Here is a 21,831-nt window from a genome sequence, read left to right as displayed (position 1 = left end):
TGAAAATAAATGAAATTATGCTTCTTAATTATGCATCTAAACTAATCAACTACTTTATAAAAATTACAAAACCGATCATATTCTAAAAGCTTCAGTTCTTTCAAATCTCTGATAGAAAATTGCATAGCGGATTGAAAATAAGCATACAATTTATAGTAATTCTTATTTAAATTTTATACGATTTAGTTATAGTAATCTTTTTTATTTATTTGGCACTAATCTCAGTCATAACTCACCAATTTTTCAAAGAAAAAAATTCCATTTTTTTTTCTGCAGATATTTTGAAAATATTACGAGGTAATTAAAATAAAAGTTAATAAAAACATGGCAATAATTATACTAAACATATTATGGCTAAGAATACACAAAAATTTGGAATAGAAAAAATGTTCACGTTTTATTTAAAGTCGTGCAAGATTATTATAGATTTTATTATAAGTTCTGCTAGAAACCGAAACTAATTATTTAATCCATTTATTATATGAAATAATAAATTTGTGAGAGAAAAAATTATGTCTGAAATATATTCATAAAATATCTAGGTAAATGATTATAAAAAATCATAAAACATCTGGGTAAAAATTATCTTTGAAATCGGAAATCTAATTTAATCCCAGCGTTAAACGCATCCTATTCGAACGTTCGAATCGCTATCACCAGCAAATTGTTAGGTGAAAGCTTTCCGATAGAAGGGAGGAAAAATGAAGATCGCAGCCCGTTAGCAAAATCCGTTCGAAAGCGCGAGGTTTCAGGTTTTCCCTAGGAGTAGAAACGTGACGTCAAAGTGACGTCATTTTCTCTTCCTAGCTCGTTCGAAGTCTGCGAGGTTTGAGCTCCTTGTCGTTGATGCATGTCCATTTTACTCTCGGCTACCGAGACATAACTGATTCCCGTCTTGTTCTGAAATTGAATTAACTGTAGCTGCAATATTATTAGTTCGTATTCGAGCCATTTTCTTTTCATTCAGTCGTAATCTTCCCGGCAGTTGTTAATTTTATTATTTATATATTCAATTTGGCTGTTTTCACCTATTTGCTACCGCTGTAAGTAATTTATCTTATAATTATTACTACTTTTATGCATCCTTTACTATAATCAAGCTTATAATTTCTTTGATATAATAACTTTGATTTGTTCTTTGCCTTGCGGTATTTAGTAAATCTTACTTAGAACGTCTTATTGAAAAATGTACGTGACTTTTAGAATGTTGCACTTCTGTTATTTTTTCTCTAATTTAACCTTTCGCCAAAATCTTTTTAACCTTTCGGCAAAATTTTGAAACTTATGAAAATAACTTCCAGATTGTCATTAAAGAATTTAATTTTATGTTCACTTTGACAATTTACAGAATATTTATCAGGCCCCTATTTTTAGTAAAATAATTTTTTTTAAGTATTTAAAAAACGAATTATTTAGTGATGTGTGTCATATTATTTTTGTTTCAAGATTGAATGAATGCTCAAGATTGAAAGAATGCTAGGGTAACTAGCATTCGTAAAGTATACTGTAAAATTTAAGTATCTGTTTTTTTCAAATTACTATTTTAATTTTATTCATGATTTTAAAATTTTTTTCTACTTTGTTTTATAAGGAATCAAATTTGATATCCCTTATATTTGAATAATTCATACTTCAGAGAATAATTTTGAAAATGTTTCTGTTTCAAAGATTTTATTTTCTATGTTTAGTAATTTAAAGTGACTTTTAAAAATAATGGAATTATCTTAAATAAATTGTTACAGATAAGTTTTTTTTTTCATCAGACAAATTAAGCATTTAATTTTATCACAGAAAGTTAAAACTTTAAGTTAAAAGAATGTAAAATTTGTAAACAATTTTTCCTTTTTTTCTTCTCTCTCTAAAAAAAAAAACCATATCTATATTTTTGTATTTACTTCATGGACAAAAGATGTCTGACAGAAGTTCAACGTTTTAAAATTAACTTAGAAAGAAAAAATTGTATTCAGTTTTTATATTCAAAAGATGAAAGCTTTGATATTGCGATTCATAGATTTGTGACACTTTTATCATTATTATATATTTTCTCCAAGAAAATGTAGCATTACATTTTAAGAAAAATTGTTTTGAATAAAAGCTTTAATTGAACAAACTAGCTATAAATCATATTTTAGGATAAATTTTTATTGCAATATTTAAAATTATGTTTATTTAAATAATGGAATTATTTTTATAATTTTATTGTTGAATATTTACTTTAAGCATTTTGTAAAAGGCGTTAGGCGGTTAAAAGGGATATTTCTGTATCATGATCTGTCGTACCAACTACAATCACCAAGGTGACAGATTTTAAATAATCAATTTTTTTTAAGAAAAAACGAATCACATGTACAGATTTTCCTGGTGGTGATTACAAATTATATCAGAGTTGGTTCCTTTCTGTGATTTATTTCTCTCCTTGGTTTAATTGAGGCCGCAGCTCTGAAACTGCGAGGCTTGATTATTCTTATGCAGATCACTTTATGGTGATCATCCTTGTTTAAAAGTAATGCTTGAAATTTTGTCTGAATATTGATTAAAAACTTATCTCAATTAAAATGTTACGGTGAATGGTGAAAAATTTAAAAGTGAGATAAGAACTGATAAATTATTTTTAAAATACTCTCTACTGTAAGGCTATGCAAAAATTATTTCCAGTTACATCGATGACAATCAAAATTAAATTGAAATGCACTTGTTATTTGAAGGAAATCTTTAGAAATTGAAACTAGCTGAAACAATAAAAAAAAAAGGAAACTTATAAAAAAATTTTAAACTTATACTACTATATTTTTATTCAAGTATATGTCTAGCAAACATCTTAGAAGGCAGGTCTTAGTAATTAAAATAAGCAATTCAATATATAATCTTCAGATATTATAGAATTTTGAATGACTTTTTAAGAGAACTAATACAAAATTAAAACATAAGAAATTCCTGAATTGTTTTTACTGTGATAGAATGTATGAACAACCAAAAGCTTTGTTAGGTATTTTTAAAAATAAAAATAAATATTAAAAAATACTTTAACATTGTAAGTCTCAGTGTTCTCCCTAAGTGTTTTTAGAAGGAAGGTTCACCTTGTCTTCCCTTTGATCCTGATAAATGAGCCTTCTTTGTCCTTTTTGTAAAAATAAATCACCATCCCATAAAAACATTCTTTTTATTCATATTCCATTTTAAAGAAAATTAATTCTCTGTTTCAATAATTACTTAGGGGTAAAATTATCTGTGTTTATAGGTTTATTTCAGATTGCTATTATAAGTATTTACTTTCTTACAATCTCTTAATTCGGGGAGATGAGATTTTAATGATTTTAAATTATAAAATCATTTTCTAAATATCTTTTTTTTTTTAAAAAAAAAGACATTTTAATTGTTTATTTTCTAATAATTCTCAGTTTTAATTATAGAAAAAAGTTTTCACATTGTTTTTCAATTATTATTTTTTTTTAGTTTAAAGCTACAAATTTTTGATGAGAGCATTTTTAAAAATATACACATAAAATAGTATTTAAAAGAGTAATTTAAAAATTTTTAAGAATCAAATTCATTACATATTATGCATTTTCATACATTTTTACAGAACTCAAAGTGAGTGAGTGCCCTTTCAAAACTCAAAGTACTCTTTTTTGAGAATCAACTCCCTACCCTTTCTTTCATTCCTTGAGAGAATTCAGAAGTTTCTTTTAAGAAACATTCAAAATTAATGTTATTGCAAAAACAAATTCAATCAGGTGAGTTATTCAATATAAAAGCAAATGAAATGTGCAAATCACACTATGGATGAGTGTTGAGGAATTTTTAACTTAATTTTAAATTTAAAGGTCACACTTACCTGGGAAATGTTATAGGACTACCCCTAGGAAACTTCTCATTGCAGCCAAATGTAAAGCACTTTTGTATTGTATCTTAATTAAAGACATTTAGTTGTCAGGTGATTGCTAAGTAAGAGCAGTGAAATTAGTAGAAGTAAACCTCAATGTTTAGGCTGAAGTTGTGACTTGATATTGTCCAGGGCTTAGCTGGGTTGTTCTCTCCCCCACTTTCTTAGTTCTATAGTTCGAGCCTACTACCTTCGCAGAGACTCCAAATGGTTTTTAGGTTAAGTAATTTTGATCAAGTAAACAAAATTTTTTAGAGTTAAATAATAAAAGTAATAGCTGTGGATTTTAAGAGTTCCCTATGCATTGCAATGTATTACATAATTGAGATAAATATTTTGTAATTCAACTTAATTTGTTTTTAAATTGATCTAATTCTAATTTTTATGTAATATCTAGGAATATTTCTATATCTGTACAAGTTTGTGCTGTTTGAAATTGCAAAGGTACTAAGTTAAATAGTTCTGTTAAATATTGAGATGTAGTGGTTATGACTTGCTGAGAAATTTCTGCTAAATTAAGCATTTGAGTATCCTTGTTTTTACAATGTATTTTTTTAGTTTCTAGTGTTACTGCTGTTGGGTTGTTGCCAACAACTTTTAAAAGTGGTGATTATTTTTGGTTGAAATACCATTACAGAATCCTTCCTTAATGTTTTATTTTCAATTTATTTCAACATTTCTAATGATTTTTGCTTAGAATTAATAAAGTTCACTGATTGTTTTCAACAAGTTTGTTACTACTGTGTTACGTTATGTTTTTCAAAAGTAATTATTTAATTGCCAACTTTTACATTGTCAACTCATTTTAATTTGGGCAACCAATAGTATTGAACTTGAACAAAGTTAAATAACAAATGTAGCAACATCTGTTCAGTTTTAAAAAAATTTATGAGAAAAGTTAAATTTATTTATTTAAATATCTTTGTAGTTAAATGCATGAATAGTATTTGTTAAAATGTTATGATGAAGGATTTAAGTTCAGGCTCAAAATTATAGTCTGGGACTATTAAATTAGACTCGGACCATCATGAAATAACTGTTTGGTCCCCAAGTCGTGCAAGTGATCAAGAGAATAGTGCTGTTTTTTTTTTGTTTCCTTATTTGCTCTATGTTTTTATTACAGTATTGCTTAATTTATCACTTGTGTATTATATTGTACTCCATTTTCGAGTTCTTTTTATTGAAATCCACTTTATTTTTAAAAATATTTAATAGATATATAAACTAAACTAGGGATAGAACGAATATTTAGCCCTTTTACCAAATAATTGGCTTAATATTCAGCAAGTATTTGGAAAAGTATTTTTCGACAGTTTTTTTTTTTTTTTTTTTTTGTGGAAACTTTAAATAGATTTAATGAAGAATAATCTACAATCGTAATTTTTGCTATACATTATTAGAAAGTTTTTTCACATATTTGTTTGTACCGACTGAAACTTGTTAATTTATGTTCTGAAAGACAAATGAAAAGCAAAATTTAAAAAATTAAAGCTATTTTCGCTTTTGTACACTTTTTTTTAAAAATGTTTTTAATCGGAGTTTTTGATAGCACTGTATTTTTAAGGGCGTCTCTGATACACATCTCTTAAGTGTCCTGAAAATATTTTTAGCATTAAAGTTTTGTTTTAAGAATAAAGAATATATTTTTATTTCTCTAATTTTAACTTAAGAAATTAAGTTTTTTTTAATAGCTGTGATCAATTTTTCAATCTTAAATATTTATAATTATCTAAGTATCTAATCTTTATTATCTGAAACATTTCTGTTAAAGTTTTTTTCCCTTTACTTCATATCAATTATACAGCTAAGTTTTAATTATTTTTAAGTAATCAAATCTAAACTAATTTATATATATAAAATATTTAATTTAAAAAAAAAAAATTGCTATTCAGTAGATTTTTTTCTTGGGCCGAATATTCTGTATTTGGTCAAATCACTTTGTTAGATCCTTAATTTAAAGGAACTAGTGAAAATGTGTATGAACTGGTTTCTGTCAAAGAACTTATTTTGAAAAATGTTTGTATCCGGCTCAAGAAAATTCGGCTCTGTTTTTTATTTTATTTAATTTTTTGTGACATCCGTATTTTTCAGTGTTTAGGAAACTTAATATAATAACGAAATATTGAAAAAAAATTTAAAGTTGGCAATATGCATTTTTTAGCAACTTTTTGTATGCACACAGCCAACCGAAAAGTTTTTGACTGTTCAAAAACAAACTTATTATATGGGCAAAATTAAAATAATTGTCTTGATTGTGTTTAAAGATTGTAGTTTTTTGTAGAAATTTTTTCCAAATCTTCATCCTTGCATTATTTGTTTCAAGGAAAGCTAAGTTGCATGATCAAGCTTGTTTAAAAATTTTTGAAAGCTGTTTCAATTTGTTTAAAATTTTTTGTTTAAAATTCCAAGCTTGTTTTCAGAAATAATTTATATATTACCAACATGCTATCTTTGTGTTCATTTTGACTAGTGTTAAACATCCAATTCTTTTTCTGAGATTTTTCTTGCTCTTTATTTTAAAATTGTGATTGTCAGAAAATAATAGAAATCAAGGAAAATTGAATACAAACCTCAATTAGTGAGAATTAAAGCAAAGTGCAAATTGAACTTAAACCTAAAAATAGAAGTAGTAACATAAGAGCAATTGTAGTTTTTTCCAGGCTGATGCTACTTGGTTTGCTCTTAACCGAATAAGAGATTCTGGTAAAATTTGTCTTAGTTAACTACATAAAATGTTTAATCAAAGCTTACATAGGTTGTATTTCATTTAGTTGTTGAAATGAGTGTAATTGATTTTAAATTAATTTGGCTCAGTTGTAGGAGCTAAAAAATTCATTATAATTGTACTAAAAAATTAGTTCTTACATTTTAGTAATTAGTTAAAAATGTTATTAATTCTAATTATTATTGGTAAAGTTTTCATTTGCTGAACATTGATTATCAAATTGTAGTCATTTATTTATATCAGTAGTGTTTCTTATGTATGTTATTTTAAAATTTATTTTTAAGCAGTCCAATAAAGACACTGAATGAAAGAAAAATTAAAGTAGGAAATACTTTAGAGTTGTGGCAAAAGATTTTTTTCTTTGTGTTGTACTCCTACGAATAACTTGTATGGTCAAAATACCTCTTAGAAATTTTTGTTTTCTTATCAAATCAGTTATTTTAAATCCCGAATCCTAAAGTGCATGGCATATAATTTAAATTTATTTAACTGTTACAACTAGGTAGAGCTAAATTAACTAAATGCTGATTAAAATCTTATTCTTATTAACTTATCAAAACATAATTTTTCAGACAAAAATAGAATGAGACCCACTTCTGTTTATGTTGGAGGTTTGAGTGAAGATGTCCAGAAAGAAGATCTTGAAAGAGAATTTGGTAAATTTGGTGACTTGGAAAAGGTTTGGGTTGCTAGAAATCCTCCTGGGTTTGCTTTTATTGAATTCAAGGATGATCAAGATGCTAACGAAGCCATCAAAGAAATGAATGGAGCTTCAATCAATGGATCCGAAATAAGAGTTGATATTTCCAGAGGAAGAGGTGGAAGGAGAGGTGGCGGTGGTGGAGGATTCCGAAGAGGCGGCGGAGGAAGGGATGGTGGATTCGGTAGGCGAGGTGGCCGAGGAGGTTATGATTCTGGATTTAGAAGTGGTGGTGGTGGTGGAGGTGGATTCAGCAGAGGAGGAAGAGGTGGTGGATCCCGTTATGGGGGAGACCGTGGCGGCGGTTATGATAGGCCCTCATATGGTGGCGGAAGTGACTACAGAGGCTCTGGAGGTTACAGAAGCCGTTCGCCAATGGGTCAGAGGTAATCTCAAAGGGTATTTATTTAATTTATTTACTCTACATGTTTTATTGTACATATTGCATTAATTTTAGATAGTTTCAGGCAGTTTTTACATTATTACTTTAGTGATAATTTATTAGCATGCCCATTTACTCAAATCAACATTTTTATGGTATTCGTCTTTAGAACCTTGCATGCATTTTCGAGTTATACGTTGGTTTTACCATTTACGTTTTTTAAAAGTACATGTAATAAACAGCTTGTAGATAAAATTTGCCTTTACCAGTCACTTTACATACCAAGCAATTGCTTTATATTTCCTGAGCAGCTGCTGTGATATTTCCCAAGTTAATATTTAAAAAAAAAATTGAATCTCTACTGGTTGGAATCTTTAGTAAGACTGTTGTACAGCTTATACTTACTCCAGCAATTTCACCAAATTGTACTTTCAATGCATGTACTTCTAAATCGTCAATGATTACACAAACGAATACTGCTGATATTATTTCTTCATGTCTACGTCCTTTCACATAACTAACTTTTTATTCACACAGAAATGGTGGCAATTGGTAAAAGAACGGCATCGTCAAATCTCATCGGCTGGTCTTCTCCGCTGCTCGTGGGAGCAAATCGTCTATCGACTGTTATTTCCTGTGTATAGTCTTCACCTGTGTGTGTCCATTTTCAGTTTTTAAGCGTTATCATTTACGACATTATCATCTATTGTATTTCATGATCACAATAAAAAAATCTCAATACTGCCATTCTTCGTCTACCTACTTCGTACATAAATGCTGGATGATGTTAATGAGCCTAATAAGACTTAAAGCATAATTTAAAATATCTTCTGACTGCCATTAGAAGACAAGTTGTAAACCTTACATTTAATAATTGGATGGATTTTTAAACTGCTAAATTTAAAATGCTGACTATTAAGAGAAGCATTAAAAGCTGTCATTTATTGTTGACTACATTTCTTTAAACTTGAGGCAGTATGGATAGATATTTTTTTTTTTATATTGGCACATCGTATTCACATCCAGTATTTCAACGATTTTTCTAAATTTCAGTTTTGAAGAATTTGTAAGTATGGATTATATGCTAGTGAAGTATATCAGCACTATCAAGACAAATGAATACCATTTTTTGCAAGTAATGAATACTACACATTTCGGAATTTCATATAATTAAATTTTTCTTTTTTAAATAGCATATTTTTAATCTGTAATTATTTAGTTTTCAAATTTAAAGGTTTAATTTTTCTCTTTACAAATATGTCTTTGGAGATAAGTTAATATAAAAGTAATATTTAGTTTTAATTTATGGTTTAGATAACAGAAAATAGTTCAACTAGTTTATTTTATATTAGACTTAATGTTAATGATATCCTAAAATAAACTATTGTTTAATGCTAGTACGTCCAAAGCAATAGTTTTAATCTCAAATCAACTTGAGGCCATAAGTCCTACCTTAAATATTTTATACTAGCTTATTTCTTTTTCATGACTTTTCCCAACTTTTTGAGTTCCTGAAAAGCGTGAAAGAAAGGTTTTTATCAAGTTTAAATATTAGGCACATAAATTGAAGTTCTACCTAGAAAACTACCATAGCGGTTAAAATGCCTGCCATAGAGATAAGTGATTTCTTGGGAATGCTACACTGTAGCCTGTATTGCTTATCTTTATTTTATTCACGTACTAGTCTGACACGGTTGAGTACGAGTCTTGACTTTTTTGTTTTGTTCCGTTAGATCATCCTCCAGCTCACTATTACTCTTATACCTCCTGAAATCATATTGCTTCGACATATGAGCTTGTAATCTACTTTATAAACAGCTCTTACCCTTTAAAGCAGGTTAAAAATGTATTCAATGCATGAAAAATTAGCTAGAGAAATATGGATAAAATTTTTTGACTAGTTGAAAGTATCTGAGAAAGATACTGGATTGAGGTATGCAGCTTAGTGAATGCTAAGAAACTATAAACTTTCTATAAAATGGAAAAAAGTCAGCGATTATTTTTGGCAGTTTTTATGGGCAAAGGATTTTCGATTGTTACAATACGGCTAAATTGGAGAGAATTTCCATAAATTAGGAAACACACAATTACCATACATTTTTCTTGAAGTAATTTAGTAATGGATAGAAAAACTTACTATGAAGTAAGAAGAAAAAAAATTTCAGCTTTTTGAGTAGCGGAAAAGAGTTCTTGCAGAAAGACTCATTTTGAGAAACTAAAATTATAGTCCTTTTTTCTACAGAATATTTTGAAACGGGTCTTTTTTATTTTTATTTTTTATTAAGAATTGTTTTCAAAAGATTCCTTTCTCGCCTACTTGAAGAAAAAAGAACATTTTCTCATTCAATATTGACTGGATTCTTTCTGGCAAGTGAATCTGAATAACAATGTTACCCTTGATAAATACATCTCAAAACATAATATTGAAGGTTTGGATATAGTAAATTTCATTCAAAGTAAATCTATTTTTAAAAAGTGAGTGAGACAAAAAGCTGGAAATTCATTAGTTAAAAAAAAAGATTAATATACTTATTTTTGAAAGATTTTAGTTCCATAATACTTTCATAGTGATTTCTACTTGCTTACGCACGTAGAAAAATTATGCATGCAGGCACCACATATTGGAATGAAGGAAGAACTTATTGGTATTTCCTGAATGATCGTTTCTATAGGAAGCATAAATGCAAGAAATGTTTTTTTGCATATTTTCGCATTGTTTTTAGAATTAGCTTAAAGAAACCCTGTCAGCTTTTTAAAATATTCAACTAAAGAAAATAACAGAATTTCTCACTATTGACTACATTTTGGTACTGAAGTATGAGCTTGCATTTTTATTTACAAAATATTTATACTTTCTACGAAATATTAACTCTCCAAAGTATTTTTTATACGCAAGCAATATTTATAGCTTCATCAATAACTGTAAAAGGAATAAAATGGGCACAACTTGGTCCGTGAAAAAAGTGTAATGGTTTCCATTTGTATCAAACGTTAGACAGTAAAAGTTTTAGTATTGTCGAATTTGATTTTATGAAATTGTTGGTCTCGTAGGCGTGATGTTTTAATTTACATAAACATTTCCAAAAGCTTTAAAGTAAACATAAAACACAAATTATGTAGGATGTATTTTAAGTTTTTTTTAGGGTTTATAGTGAATTTATGAATTTCAAAACTTAAATTTTATAGCAAATTAAACGGAGTTCATTGTTTTATCAGAAATTCGAGTGGTTTTTCGATTATTTTTCCTGCTGTGGAATTCCACCTAATTTTTAAAATACATTTAATACTATCAAGACAGGTGAATTCTGAATCTTCCTCATTTGCGACGATTTCATTATTTAAGTTATCATTTGTCAGCAATCGCGATGTGCAACGTGGTTTTTTCAGCAATTACTTTACAGAGATGAGATTTTTGTCGCTCGAATTTCAGTTTTTATGTAAAACTCCTATTATCTATAAGTTCCACTTTTTTTTATAATAAATATTCCGTTTTTTTCAAAAAATTCAGCCGTTGAAATAAACAATTATATTTATTTCCGAATTAAAAAAAATAGAAAATTCAAACTACATAGCTGCCAAATCCTTCCACGTTCTTTCTTATTTTAGCTATTTTCTCTTCTATTACGCACTGAAGATTCTTAACTTCGCTGCTTCAAATAAGCCTTTTAGAAGTCCCAAGCCCGGAATCTGCTAATATTTCGATTCTTATTCACGCTATTTTAATATCAAACATAACTTTTTGTATCTACACGATTTAAGAGTTTCACGTTGCGATTCTTATTCACACGATTAGAATATCGTACATTGCGATTCGTATTTACGAGATTTAAAAATCCAATATCACGATTTGTATTTACGCGATTTTAAAAACCGATATTCGTTTTCACGAGCGATTAGTTTTCACGCTAGTTTAATATTCAATGTCTTGATTCGTTCATGCGGTTATAATATCAAGCATCGATTTTCTTATATATGTGTTATTTTAAAGTTAGGCATTGGGATTCTCATTCCCGCATTCTAGAAATATACGTGATTCGTTTGTACGCGATCTTAAAATTACGCATCGTGATTCGTATTTACGTGATCTAAAAATTATAAACCGTGATTTGTAGTTACGCGATTTAAAAATTAAGTATCGCAGCTTGTATTTTCTCATTTTTAAAATAGTTTCATATTCACGTGATATAAAAATCCATTATCGTGATTCATATTCATGCGATTTTAAAATCCAAGATCGGTATTTGTATTCAAGCGAGTTTAAAATCAATAATCGCGATTCTTTTAATCAGTTGCTATAAAGGTGACTGTTTTTCTATCAACAATTAATTATTAGTTACGTCAGCAAAACTGGAAGAGAATATATTCAAAACTTACACTCTGTGCTTGCGAAGAAGAATGTGACACAGGCAGGTAAAGAAAGAAAAAATAGGATTTCTTAAGATGTGTGAGGATGGGCTAAATTAATCACCAATGTGAATTTTCCTATTACTACAAGTATATATAACACTTTTCCAAACTGGAGCACCCCTCATTCACAAGCTGCATTACGATAAATTTGACATTGTTACAGAATTTTTTGCTTTTTATTGTGTAACAAGAAGTATTTACAACAATCGGAAATTACGCAATAATAAAAAAAAATTATTGAAAAAAAGCAATCACTTAAAAAGTGATCCTTTTTTTGGAAGAAGTTTAACTCAACACCAGTTGCGGTTATTTATGCTATAAAATGTGAAATTATTATCAGTTGAAAAATAATTATGTTTCTACTTCAGTTATTGATATGTTTCACAGGACTCTAACTAGATTGGATTATAATATGAATTAAGTGATTCCAATTTTGAAAGTTTATTTTTTCTAAATTTAAAAAGTCTTGTTACTGATATATTTGCTTTTGATTACGTAACAGTATTTATTAAAAGAAAGGGAATGTTAATGTATGTTCTCAGTAGTTTTAATTTGCTAAACGACGTAGTTTATTAATTAATAATTGTCTCCTTTATGTGACTGAAGAAAAATATAATTTCTAGCTTTATTGTTTCAATTTTTTTTTATTGCGCAAACATTACGATTCTGTAATATCAGCATCTTTCTTCTAATTTAATATTTTGTTAACTTTTTTCTCTCTTCAAGAGTTAAATTGTTGGGTCTTCAGAACTTCAGATTTTCGAGGTTGTACTGTAATTGCAGAAAAACTACGGTTTTCGTTTTTTTTTTCCGTAATAAATTTTTAGAAATCTATCTTGTCTTTAAAAGTGACTATATAATTGTAAAATACTCTTTACTTTATCATAAGGCTTGATATCTATTAACACTTGAAGCCTAATGCGTGTCAGTTGACTTGTAAAATTTGCGTGCAGTTTTAATTAAAAAAAATTTTTTTTAAATTTAAATCTGTTATTTTAAACATCTTAAGTTACATATTTAGAAATATGTGAAGATTAAGTTATTTATTTTAAATATACAGATGTTGCCATATATGAATGATTTAACAACTGTAACATTTCAAGACATACAAATATTCATAATTTAACATCAACGGTAAACATGAGATAGCTCTACTAAATATTTCCTAGTTTATATTTTATAAAACAATTGGTTTCTTTTTTTCATTGTTTTTGGCTGATTTCAACGGTAGGATGATGACTTAGCTAATTAGAAGCACGAATGATTACAAATCAAAATTGGGCACATGAAAGCTGACCAATCTGTCTATTTGCTGAGTGTGTTGAGCTTGAGCGACTAAGATTTTTATTCAGTGATAAGTTTGCAGAATTTATAAAATAATAACTGTTTTGAATATTTTTGTCAGGGTTGGGATTTCTTTTGAAAAACAGCAATTTTTTTTCAGGACACGGGAAGAAAATTGCAAATGCTGGAAGAAATGTACGAATTTAGACAAAATGGACAAATTTGAAATGAAACTACGTAGTTTTAAAATAGTTATTAAATGAATAATTCAAACTAAAAAAAAAAATGATTAAATTTAGTAGTGTATTTTTCATTTGATTGTTTTAAAAAGTAAGTTTTCATATTTTATAATTGACAATAATTATTTTTAAAACAATTAGAATTTTATCAAAAATTTTAAATATAACCTATATATTACAACAATTTGTTTAGAATTTGGATTTACGTTTTCCGTATTTTCTTAAATATGCACATTTATATCTAAATGAATTATGTGCATTTATATTAGCTAATGATAATTCTACAGAATATTCAATTATCTAAAAAATAAAAATATATTATTCAATAAATTAATAATTAAGAGAGATTACTTTGTTAAAACGTTTCTCAATTTGTTAAATTCTTATTGCAAATTCATAAAGTAAAATACCCTGCAATCGAAAATAAATTTCAACATCTTTATGAATTTTATGATATTCAATTTAAAATTATAATAAGACTTTAAAGTTTACAACTTAAACTTTTTTTAAAATTTATGTAATTATTTATTAGAAAATAAAAATAGTTATTTGTCAATAAAAATCCGTTTATAATTAGTTTTGTAGATTATAATCAATTCATTATAATTTTATGATTAGGTTTGTATAAATATAATATAAATAAAGAGATACAGTGGTTGGACAGAATTATGGAAACATTTCTATTATGCTAACTGGTTTTCCCATATTTCTCGAGAAATATTTGAAGAATTATTTCATAAATTCAGATGTGTTTTGGTCATGCTATTTCTTATACATATCAAAATTTAAAGCTTTCAAGAGACTTAAGGGACCAGCTATAAATTACGAACAAAATAACTAAATAAGACAGTTCTAAATTTTAAGCATGGATATTTTGTCATTTTTAATAAGAATTTTTTTTTGTGTATAGGAATTTTTAGAAACCGAGGAAAATCATTAAAGAAAATTTTAATATTTCAGACTCAATTTTTTTGTTTACAAGTAAAATTTCTGTTTATAAGTTATTTAAAACAATAAGTTTGAAATTATTTTTCAAAGTGCAGTTTTTTTTTTTTAGAAAAAAAAATTAGATTATGATTTAACGCTAGAAAATTATCAATAATTTGTTTTATACTTTTAAGTGATAAATAAGTTTTATTCTATTTCAACAATTCAGTATTTAACAGTTAATATGATAGCTTACTCTGAAGTTAAAACTGTCGTGTTTAATCTGTTTGGTTAACAAGGGTGTGTTATAGAAAATATCTAATTTCTAGTCTTAGCTTCTGAATTTTTCAGAAGTATTAAAAGTTCGCTCAAGTTTTTGTTTGTTTGAAAGATTAGTTTGATATTAATTTCAGGTTTCTTCTTTCATAGTTGGAAAACCTTATCTGGTAAGCAATTTATGGTATCTTATTTTCAAAAGTTAAGTTCCAAAGCTATTAGTCCTTTTTCTTAAAAAGCTGAGTACTTATTTTTTGTTTACAGAGAAATGTTAGAATATCCTTTTTTAGTAAAAAGTCTATTAAATTGATTAATGAAATACTAGTTGGCTTCGCAATCCCCGAAGATCGGTTTGCCATTTTATAAGATTTGCTTTTCAAACTATGCTCACTTCTAAGTTAAACTCACTTGTCATTTAAAATGTGTTCTAGCGTAAATTCTTGAATTGAAATCATTTATTGAAATCTTCTAAGTTTCCTTTAATAAATTAAATTTTTTAGTCTATAAGTTATTAAATTGAAATTAATGACATGCAATAGAAAAATATAAATAAACAAAACAATCGTGCTCTTAAAAAACGCCTGCATTACTGCACGCCTTTTATTAAATCTGCAGAAGTATAATTAAAACTTAATGTAGAACAATTAGTTTATATGAACTGTTCATTTTTAAACTTCCCGGTCTTCCCAACTTATAGCTCAGTTTGTTGCAGCTTTGCGTTAACGCTTTCATGCTCACAAGCTTGGTATTTCGATTCTTTGTTCCCAAAGCGAAAAAGAAATACTGATATTAGATCAGCCTAATTAAATAAATGTAATGTTGGCAACTTAACATTTTTTGTTTCAAAGCACATTGTTTTTCTCATTCTCGTCTGACGAGTCTCGCGAATGGTCGCCTATTTTTAAGCGCTCGAAGCATAGCGGGCTTTTTTTTTTATTTTATTACCATCTACGTGTATTTTGAAGTTTAAAAGTTTTATATCATCAAGTATTAAAAAGTATTAATCTTTACGGTTTTAGAAATTTTTTCTCTTGTTGCTCCTACTATTTGATAATTTTAAGGGGCTATTTTACGGAAAATAACACATTTTTACTATTGATTAGCAGCATGGCTTCAGTCTACGATATTTTTTTAAAATTTGCGTGATGTTTTAAGATTTCATTTGTAAAATTTAAATAATAATGTATAGTTTTAATATATATTTTTTATTGACTCCTTAAGAATTTTTGAATTAGGCCATGTTTAGGATCGCAATAATGACTAACATTTCTGTTTTTTTTTTTTTTTTTAAATTTTTTATTATTTATTTGCTTATAAGTTTTAATTTCATATAAATATGAAAATAGAGCACTCAAATTCATGCCATTTTTAATAGTTACAATTCTTTCTAGTTATATACGCTAACAAGTTGAAGATTATTTTTAACTTAAAAAATATTTTGTTTTCAACTTTATACACTCGGAAAAAAATATACGGACTTGACGGTACTAGAACAAGGAAACACCTTTTATATTTTTCTGCTTTCATACTAATGAAGTGGTAGAATTATATTTATTGATGTCTAATTATATAAATCTACAAATAGAAACAGAAAAGAGGTAAATATTTCCCATGCTTTATAGAGAGAAGAGAAAGCACGTGGTATGGACAGATTTTTTTTTGTGGATTTTGTTTATGGTGTGTGAAAAATAAAATAAAAAGTTCTTTGGTTGATTTTACAACTCAGAATAATGAATTCCACGTGTTAAACATGGGTTTAAAATTCTGATTAGAACTGTTTGGTAAAGTAGGAAAATATATTAACTTAGCATTACTTTTATTTCATTCTCAGACTTACAGCTGTTTAAAGAAACTCTATAAATTTCATTGTATAAAATTTTGAGCCCAGGCATAAAATAAATGGAAATTCTTAACTATGACAATTGATAAATAGATAAGATTGATGTTTTAGAAAGGTTTGTTATCCTGTCATGATTTGTTTGCTATTTGATCGGAAATAAGATAGCATGTATGCATCTTTATCCTACTGATTTTTTTATTAACTTCATATATTAAATTTAATGTAGTTAAAAGAGATACGTAAAGTTGTCCTGCACCGCTGTATAGCGTTCTTTTAGGATATGGCAAAGCTTGTGGGTAGGGCAATACTATATATTTCACTAAAAGAAGCAGAAAAGACGTATACTTTCCTCACCTAAAGAAAAAATTATTTTTGGATAACTATTAATCGTATTGCAAAATTTATTTGAAAGCATGCAACTAAAGTATGCCCCATGCATTAGGCAATTTGTGTAAGGACTTATTTTTCTGACAGAAGCTCATGTTGTGTAGCAACTGTTTAAAAACCATTCATTCACATTCGATAGTTCTCTGTCTCAAAAGTAAATAGTGGAAACTTACTCTGTCTATGAAAAGTCACTACTTTATTTATGTGCTTAAAAATTATTCAGATTTTATTCTAATCGAAAATTTATGGTACAATTTCTGATGAAATATATTTTGAGAAAAAAGTTATATCTAGATATATTTTAATGATTTGTCAATGAGAACATTTTAATGTTAACAATTGTCATACATTTGATAAATTAATAGAAAAACTTATTTAATGGACTGCGAGAGTAATTAAATATTTAAATGAGTTAGTCTATTTATATTTCACAGCTTTTTAGTACTCGTACATATTTTGATTTTTTTTTTCAGACCTATTTGTATATCACATAAGGAAAGTTGTATTAAAATATTCTGATTTTGACAGCTACATTTTTTAACTGATACGACAAAGGCTCAAATGCCTTTTAATTATTTCTTTTCAGTTTTGTTCTCATGAATATTTCCGCGAGTTTCAGGTTGAAATAGGCTCACGATGAAGGTAGTGGCTCTGGCTAGTAATTTAAAATAACAATTATACACTGTACGCTACGTACACGTTGAAACAACATAGTCGCTAACCCTCTCTGATTTTAATGAATTTCGGGTGTGGTCGTGTACGTTTATCAGACAATTATAGATATCTGAAATTGTCGAAAGAAAGTGTCCCAAAATAGAATTTTATTGCTTTTAACTTGAGGCATTCCTAAATCTTGATGAACCTGTTAGCAGGTAGGCTGGGCCTATCGTAATTTTAAACTAAATTTACTTGTTTTTTTTTTATGAAGTGCCTTTATTCATAGCATGATTAAATTACGATATATTAGTAAATGTGAGCTTATGTCCCGCAGTGGACTGATCGTTAAGACACGGTTCCCAGCAGATCACCGAAGTCAAGCGTCACTGACTGCGTTCAGTGTGCGGGTGGGTGACCAATTGGATCAGTCTGCGTAAGGATCTAGGGTGTGCGGTATTGGTTCTCGTTAAACTGTTCTACCGTAAAGTGCTCGACTTCGCGTGCAGGTCGTCGGGCTACCGAAGCGGGGGTGCCATCCCCACTGCGGAGGATCAAAATTGCGATGGCATGTCTTCGGATCATCCTCAGGGATGTTTCCCAGACCGTCGCCAATAGCCCATTGTGAAGCTCTAGTGCGACGTAAATGAACAAATCAAATCAAATGTTAGCTTATACTAATTACAATTTTTGTTAACTCATTCGATTAGACAACTCTTAAAGAAAAACGCAAAAACATCGAACTTTTATAAACGATATAATAAATCTCTCTCGTGTATAATAAATCCGACACTGCAGAATAATTTTTTTCCCTTTTTAAATATTTCGAGTTAGATTCACAATTAAAATGTTTTTAAACGAGGATTATGTTAATGTGCATTTGATTTATGGTAAATGAGACAAAATCACAAATGCAGTAGTTAGCATTTGATTCAGGATATTCCAAGAATTCCGATTTTAGAAGTGTCACATAAAAATTCCCGACAAAGAAAGATGAACGCAACAAGCATGCATTATTTCGGAAATTTTTTAATTGCTACCACCTGTTGCGCATCCATCTAATTCACAAAAGCCATTTAATATATCTCACTCGTTGAACTCTACTCGTACATTTTACTTAATCCTTTAAATGGGGATTTTTTTTTTTACCGGACTGTTTACATTTTTCTCAAAGTAGAATCTCAAAATAAAATGCATCCCTTGAATTACTGCTTTTTTTTAAATTTAATTTTTTACAGTGCTTATGGATTTCTAAAATTATCAGCCTTCTATTTTCCGTAGAAATTTTCTCTCTTATTATATTGATTTTTGTATATATGTCACTCTCAGTCAACACTGTCACTTACCCCCACCCCAGATTTTAATGAATTTCGGTATGAATGAAAGCTTTGCGTTAACAGACAATTATAACTAGTGAAATTGTCGGAAGAAACTGACATTTAAAAATTTAGTTGGTTGGAAGTAAACTTTCCACGACCTTATAAAGGGTTAAGTTGTATTAATTCGTAAATATATATATTCGTATAATATTCGCTTCGCCAATAATTTTAATGTCTTGAATTATTAAAATTTATTTTTTAATTGTTTCCTTTTAGTTTTCACTTGTATTTTTTGAAATAGTTTGGAGATAAGTACTTTTATTTAAAGTTGATTGTAATTATGAACTGTTTGAAAAATTGTTTTAATATTAGATATTTCTTTTTTTTAAAAAGTTTATTTTTCCCTTTAGGTTGGCATATATTTTTCTTCCCCTGTGAAAGAAACTTGCCATCCTTCTTATTTTACTAATAGCGCATATCGAACCATTTTGACACGAATCGTGAAACTCGTTTATCAAAAAATAAGTTTGTGATTAAACTCGTGTTCATTAATTACGTATTTTTTATTAAATTTCGTATTTATAATTTTTTTTCAAGTGTAAATATTAAAAAAAATTCTGAAACTAAGAATAACAATTATAGTAATAAACCTACGTGCTATTTTAAAGGAAGCATATTTGCAAATAAATCTTATAAGATAGTTTAAAACTCAAAATTTTATCTAAAATTATTGAATTTTCTTCCACCATTATTAAAAATAGATTCGAAAAAAATTCAGCTATTCGAAAATAGATTAGTATTTGAAAACAATTCTTTTTTCTTTTACTTTTTTCGCCAGAGCAAGACTTAACATAAAACATAGAACTAATGTAATTTGTAAAAGCTATACTGTCCTCTTTAATTTATTGAAAGTCCCGCTATAAATACTGTACTTATTGCCGAATCAGACAGATATTTTAGTGATGTTTTGAAATTTTTTTTTTGTCTTGCTTCTGTAGTTTTTTCTTTTCTTTTTAAACTTATTTAGTTGACAGTACTTACTTGTAAGCCAAAAAAGTTTGATATCAATCAATTATAAAGGAGGAAAAATTCTAAATGTTTTTATTTCTTTTTTATAAATTAACTGATGGTAGATTTTTACTCTGCTCGATGATCGTTATTGGGTCGTTGCCCAATTAAAATTCAGTATATAAGGTATGCGGTATTTTAGATAATTTTACATTTTTATGACAAAAATATACCAATACAATTCTGCAATCAGTATTTTTGTAAAGTCTATAAAGTATTATACATTTTCCTGTTTTTATATATGTGATACATCTCTTGCGTAATTTACGATAAAATGTTTTAAGCGTCATCTAAATGGGCTTTTATTAATTAAAACTATTAAAAGTTAACGGATTTAACAGCATTTTGGCTGCCGTGGTTTTCTTCTCATCCATGTCTTAAGAAATTTTTAATCTCTCTCTTTACATTTATTGTTTCCAATCCGATAGTACGTACTAAATCGACCACTGTTATCCGACACATAAGGTCAGAAATCTTTTGAATAATCTGAGTTTTTTTATTTAGCAGTTTTGAGTTAAATTATTGAAAATTAATGGCTGCTATGAAAGAAAGGAATTATGACCCCCTGGTTATAACCTGCTCCTTAAAAAAAGTGCGGGGCTATTTTAAGATAGGAAAAGTAACAACAGCATTTAAATTTTTGCTCCTTTAGAGGCCCTTCCTCTCTTGGCTGGTCGAAGGGAAGGAAAAGGAGGGGAAAATATACTTTTAATCCCCAATATTTAATTTTCACAACTAAACATATAGTGAATATTTGCTCTATTCAACGGATTATTTTCAACTTCTGTATCTTTCGATACATGTAAAATGCAAGGCCTTCACCCTATTAGAATTTGAGATCTAAGACCGTGGTAGCCCAGTGGTTAGAGAATCGGGACTCTGGGTTGGGGTTCGATCCTAGATTCCGCCAAGACCAACCGAGTAAATGCGGTATACGTGTTCGTAAAATCCGTGGAGATGAAAGTCCTGCGGTCGGTCACTGAACAGTACCTTGGGTACAGGGATCTGGAGAAAATTTCCTTTCCCTTCAGATCTATGTCTAAATTGAGGAAGTGGCTTCACTAATGAGATCCCATTTGCAGAGGATCAAAATTGTGATGGTATTTTTATCAACCTCAGAGATATTTCCCAGACCGCCGCCAATAGCTCATTGTGTCCGACGTAAGTAAAGTACCTACCTAGATAAGTATCTTTTTCATGCAATGAAAGTTAGAGGAATTTTTAACCGTTATCCAAATCGATTACCATCAGTTTAAACTGTAACGAAATTAGATGTATAAAAAAAAGAAAATCCGAATTAAAAATTTAACCTAAAATCCGAGATATCGAGGGTAAAGACCTCTTAAATACTATCGAAAAAATAGTGGTTATGGTTTCTTCAGAAACGCTACGTTGCGATTGCCATTTCTATTATACAAACTCTCTCAAGCGGGTGCCACATCCTTAATGCCTAATATACACTCGAGATTTGCGCTTTTCTCTCGTATTTTTTCTAAATTTATAACACTGTTCCACCACTTATAGTTAGTAAAATCTTTCATAGCCGAATCTTTCTTTGGTACAATCCAAGTTTCGATTCCATAGGTCAGGACTTAGCATATAATGGTTTAGTGCAGTTATAGTTTTGTATCTCTTTTTATGAAAGTTGATTCAAGAAGAATCTAAGGCTCTTTTAAACACTGTTGATAGTATTAGTTGTTCTTTAATCCTCTTACTTTATTGTTTTCAAAGCTGAATTAC

At 28.3% G+C, this 21,831-nt stretch overlaps 1 protein-coding gene across 9 annotated transcripts in view; it reads left to right on the top strand.

The window, feature by feature from the left end:
* Positions 1-803: 803 nt before the first annotated feature.
* The window catches only part of LOC107442123 (uncharacterized), a 28,958-nt gene continuing 7,930 nt past the window's right edge, over positions 804-21,831 (top strand). For 2 of the 9 annotated variants that reach the window (XR_015435487.1, XR_015435488.1), the window contains exons 1-2: positions 898-1,043; positions 7,181-7,694. Coding sequence is in view for 4 of the 9 variants with exons in the window: in XM_016055594.3 (XP_015911080.1) it covers positions 7,192-7,694; positions 8,228-8,246 (522 nt within the window). In the remaining 5 variants the exon portion in view is untranslated. Of the gene's footprint in view, positions 1,044-4,280; positions 4,328-7,180; positions 7,708-8,227; positions 8,438-21,831 lie in introns of those variants that run through there. The other 7 variants (XR_015435492.1, XR_015435491.1, XM_071183520.2 and 4 more) reach the window with 6 other exon arrangements.

Source organism: Parasteatoda tepidariorum, chromosome 7, assembly GCF_982258835.1.
Source record: "Parasteatoda tepidariorum strain Cologne lab strain chromosome 7, Ptep-v5.0, whole genome shotgun sequence".
NCBI lineage: Eukaryota > Metazoa > Arthropoda > Arachnida > Araneae > Theridiidae > Parasteatoda > Parasteatoda tepidariorum.
Note: the sequence above shows the minus strand (reverse complement) of the source record. Positions and strands in the feature narration are given on the sequence as shown.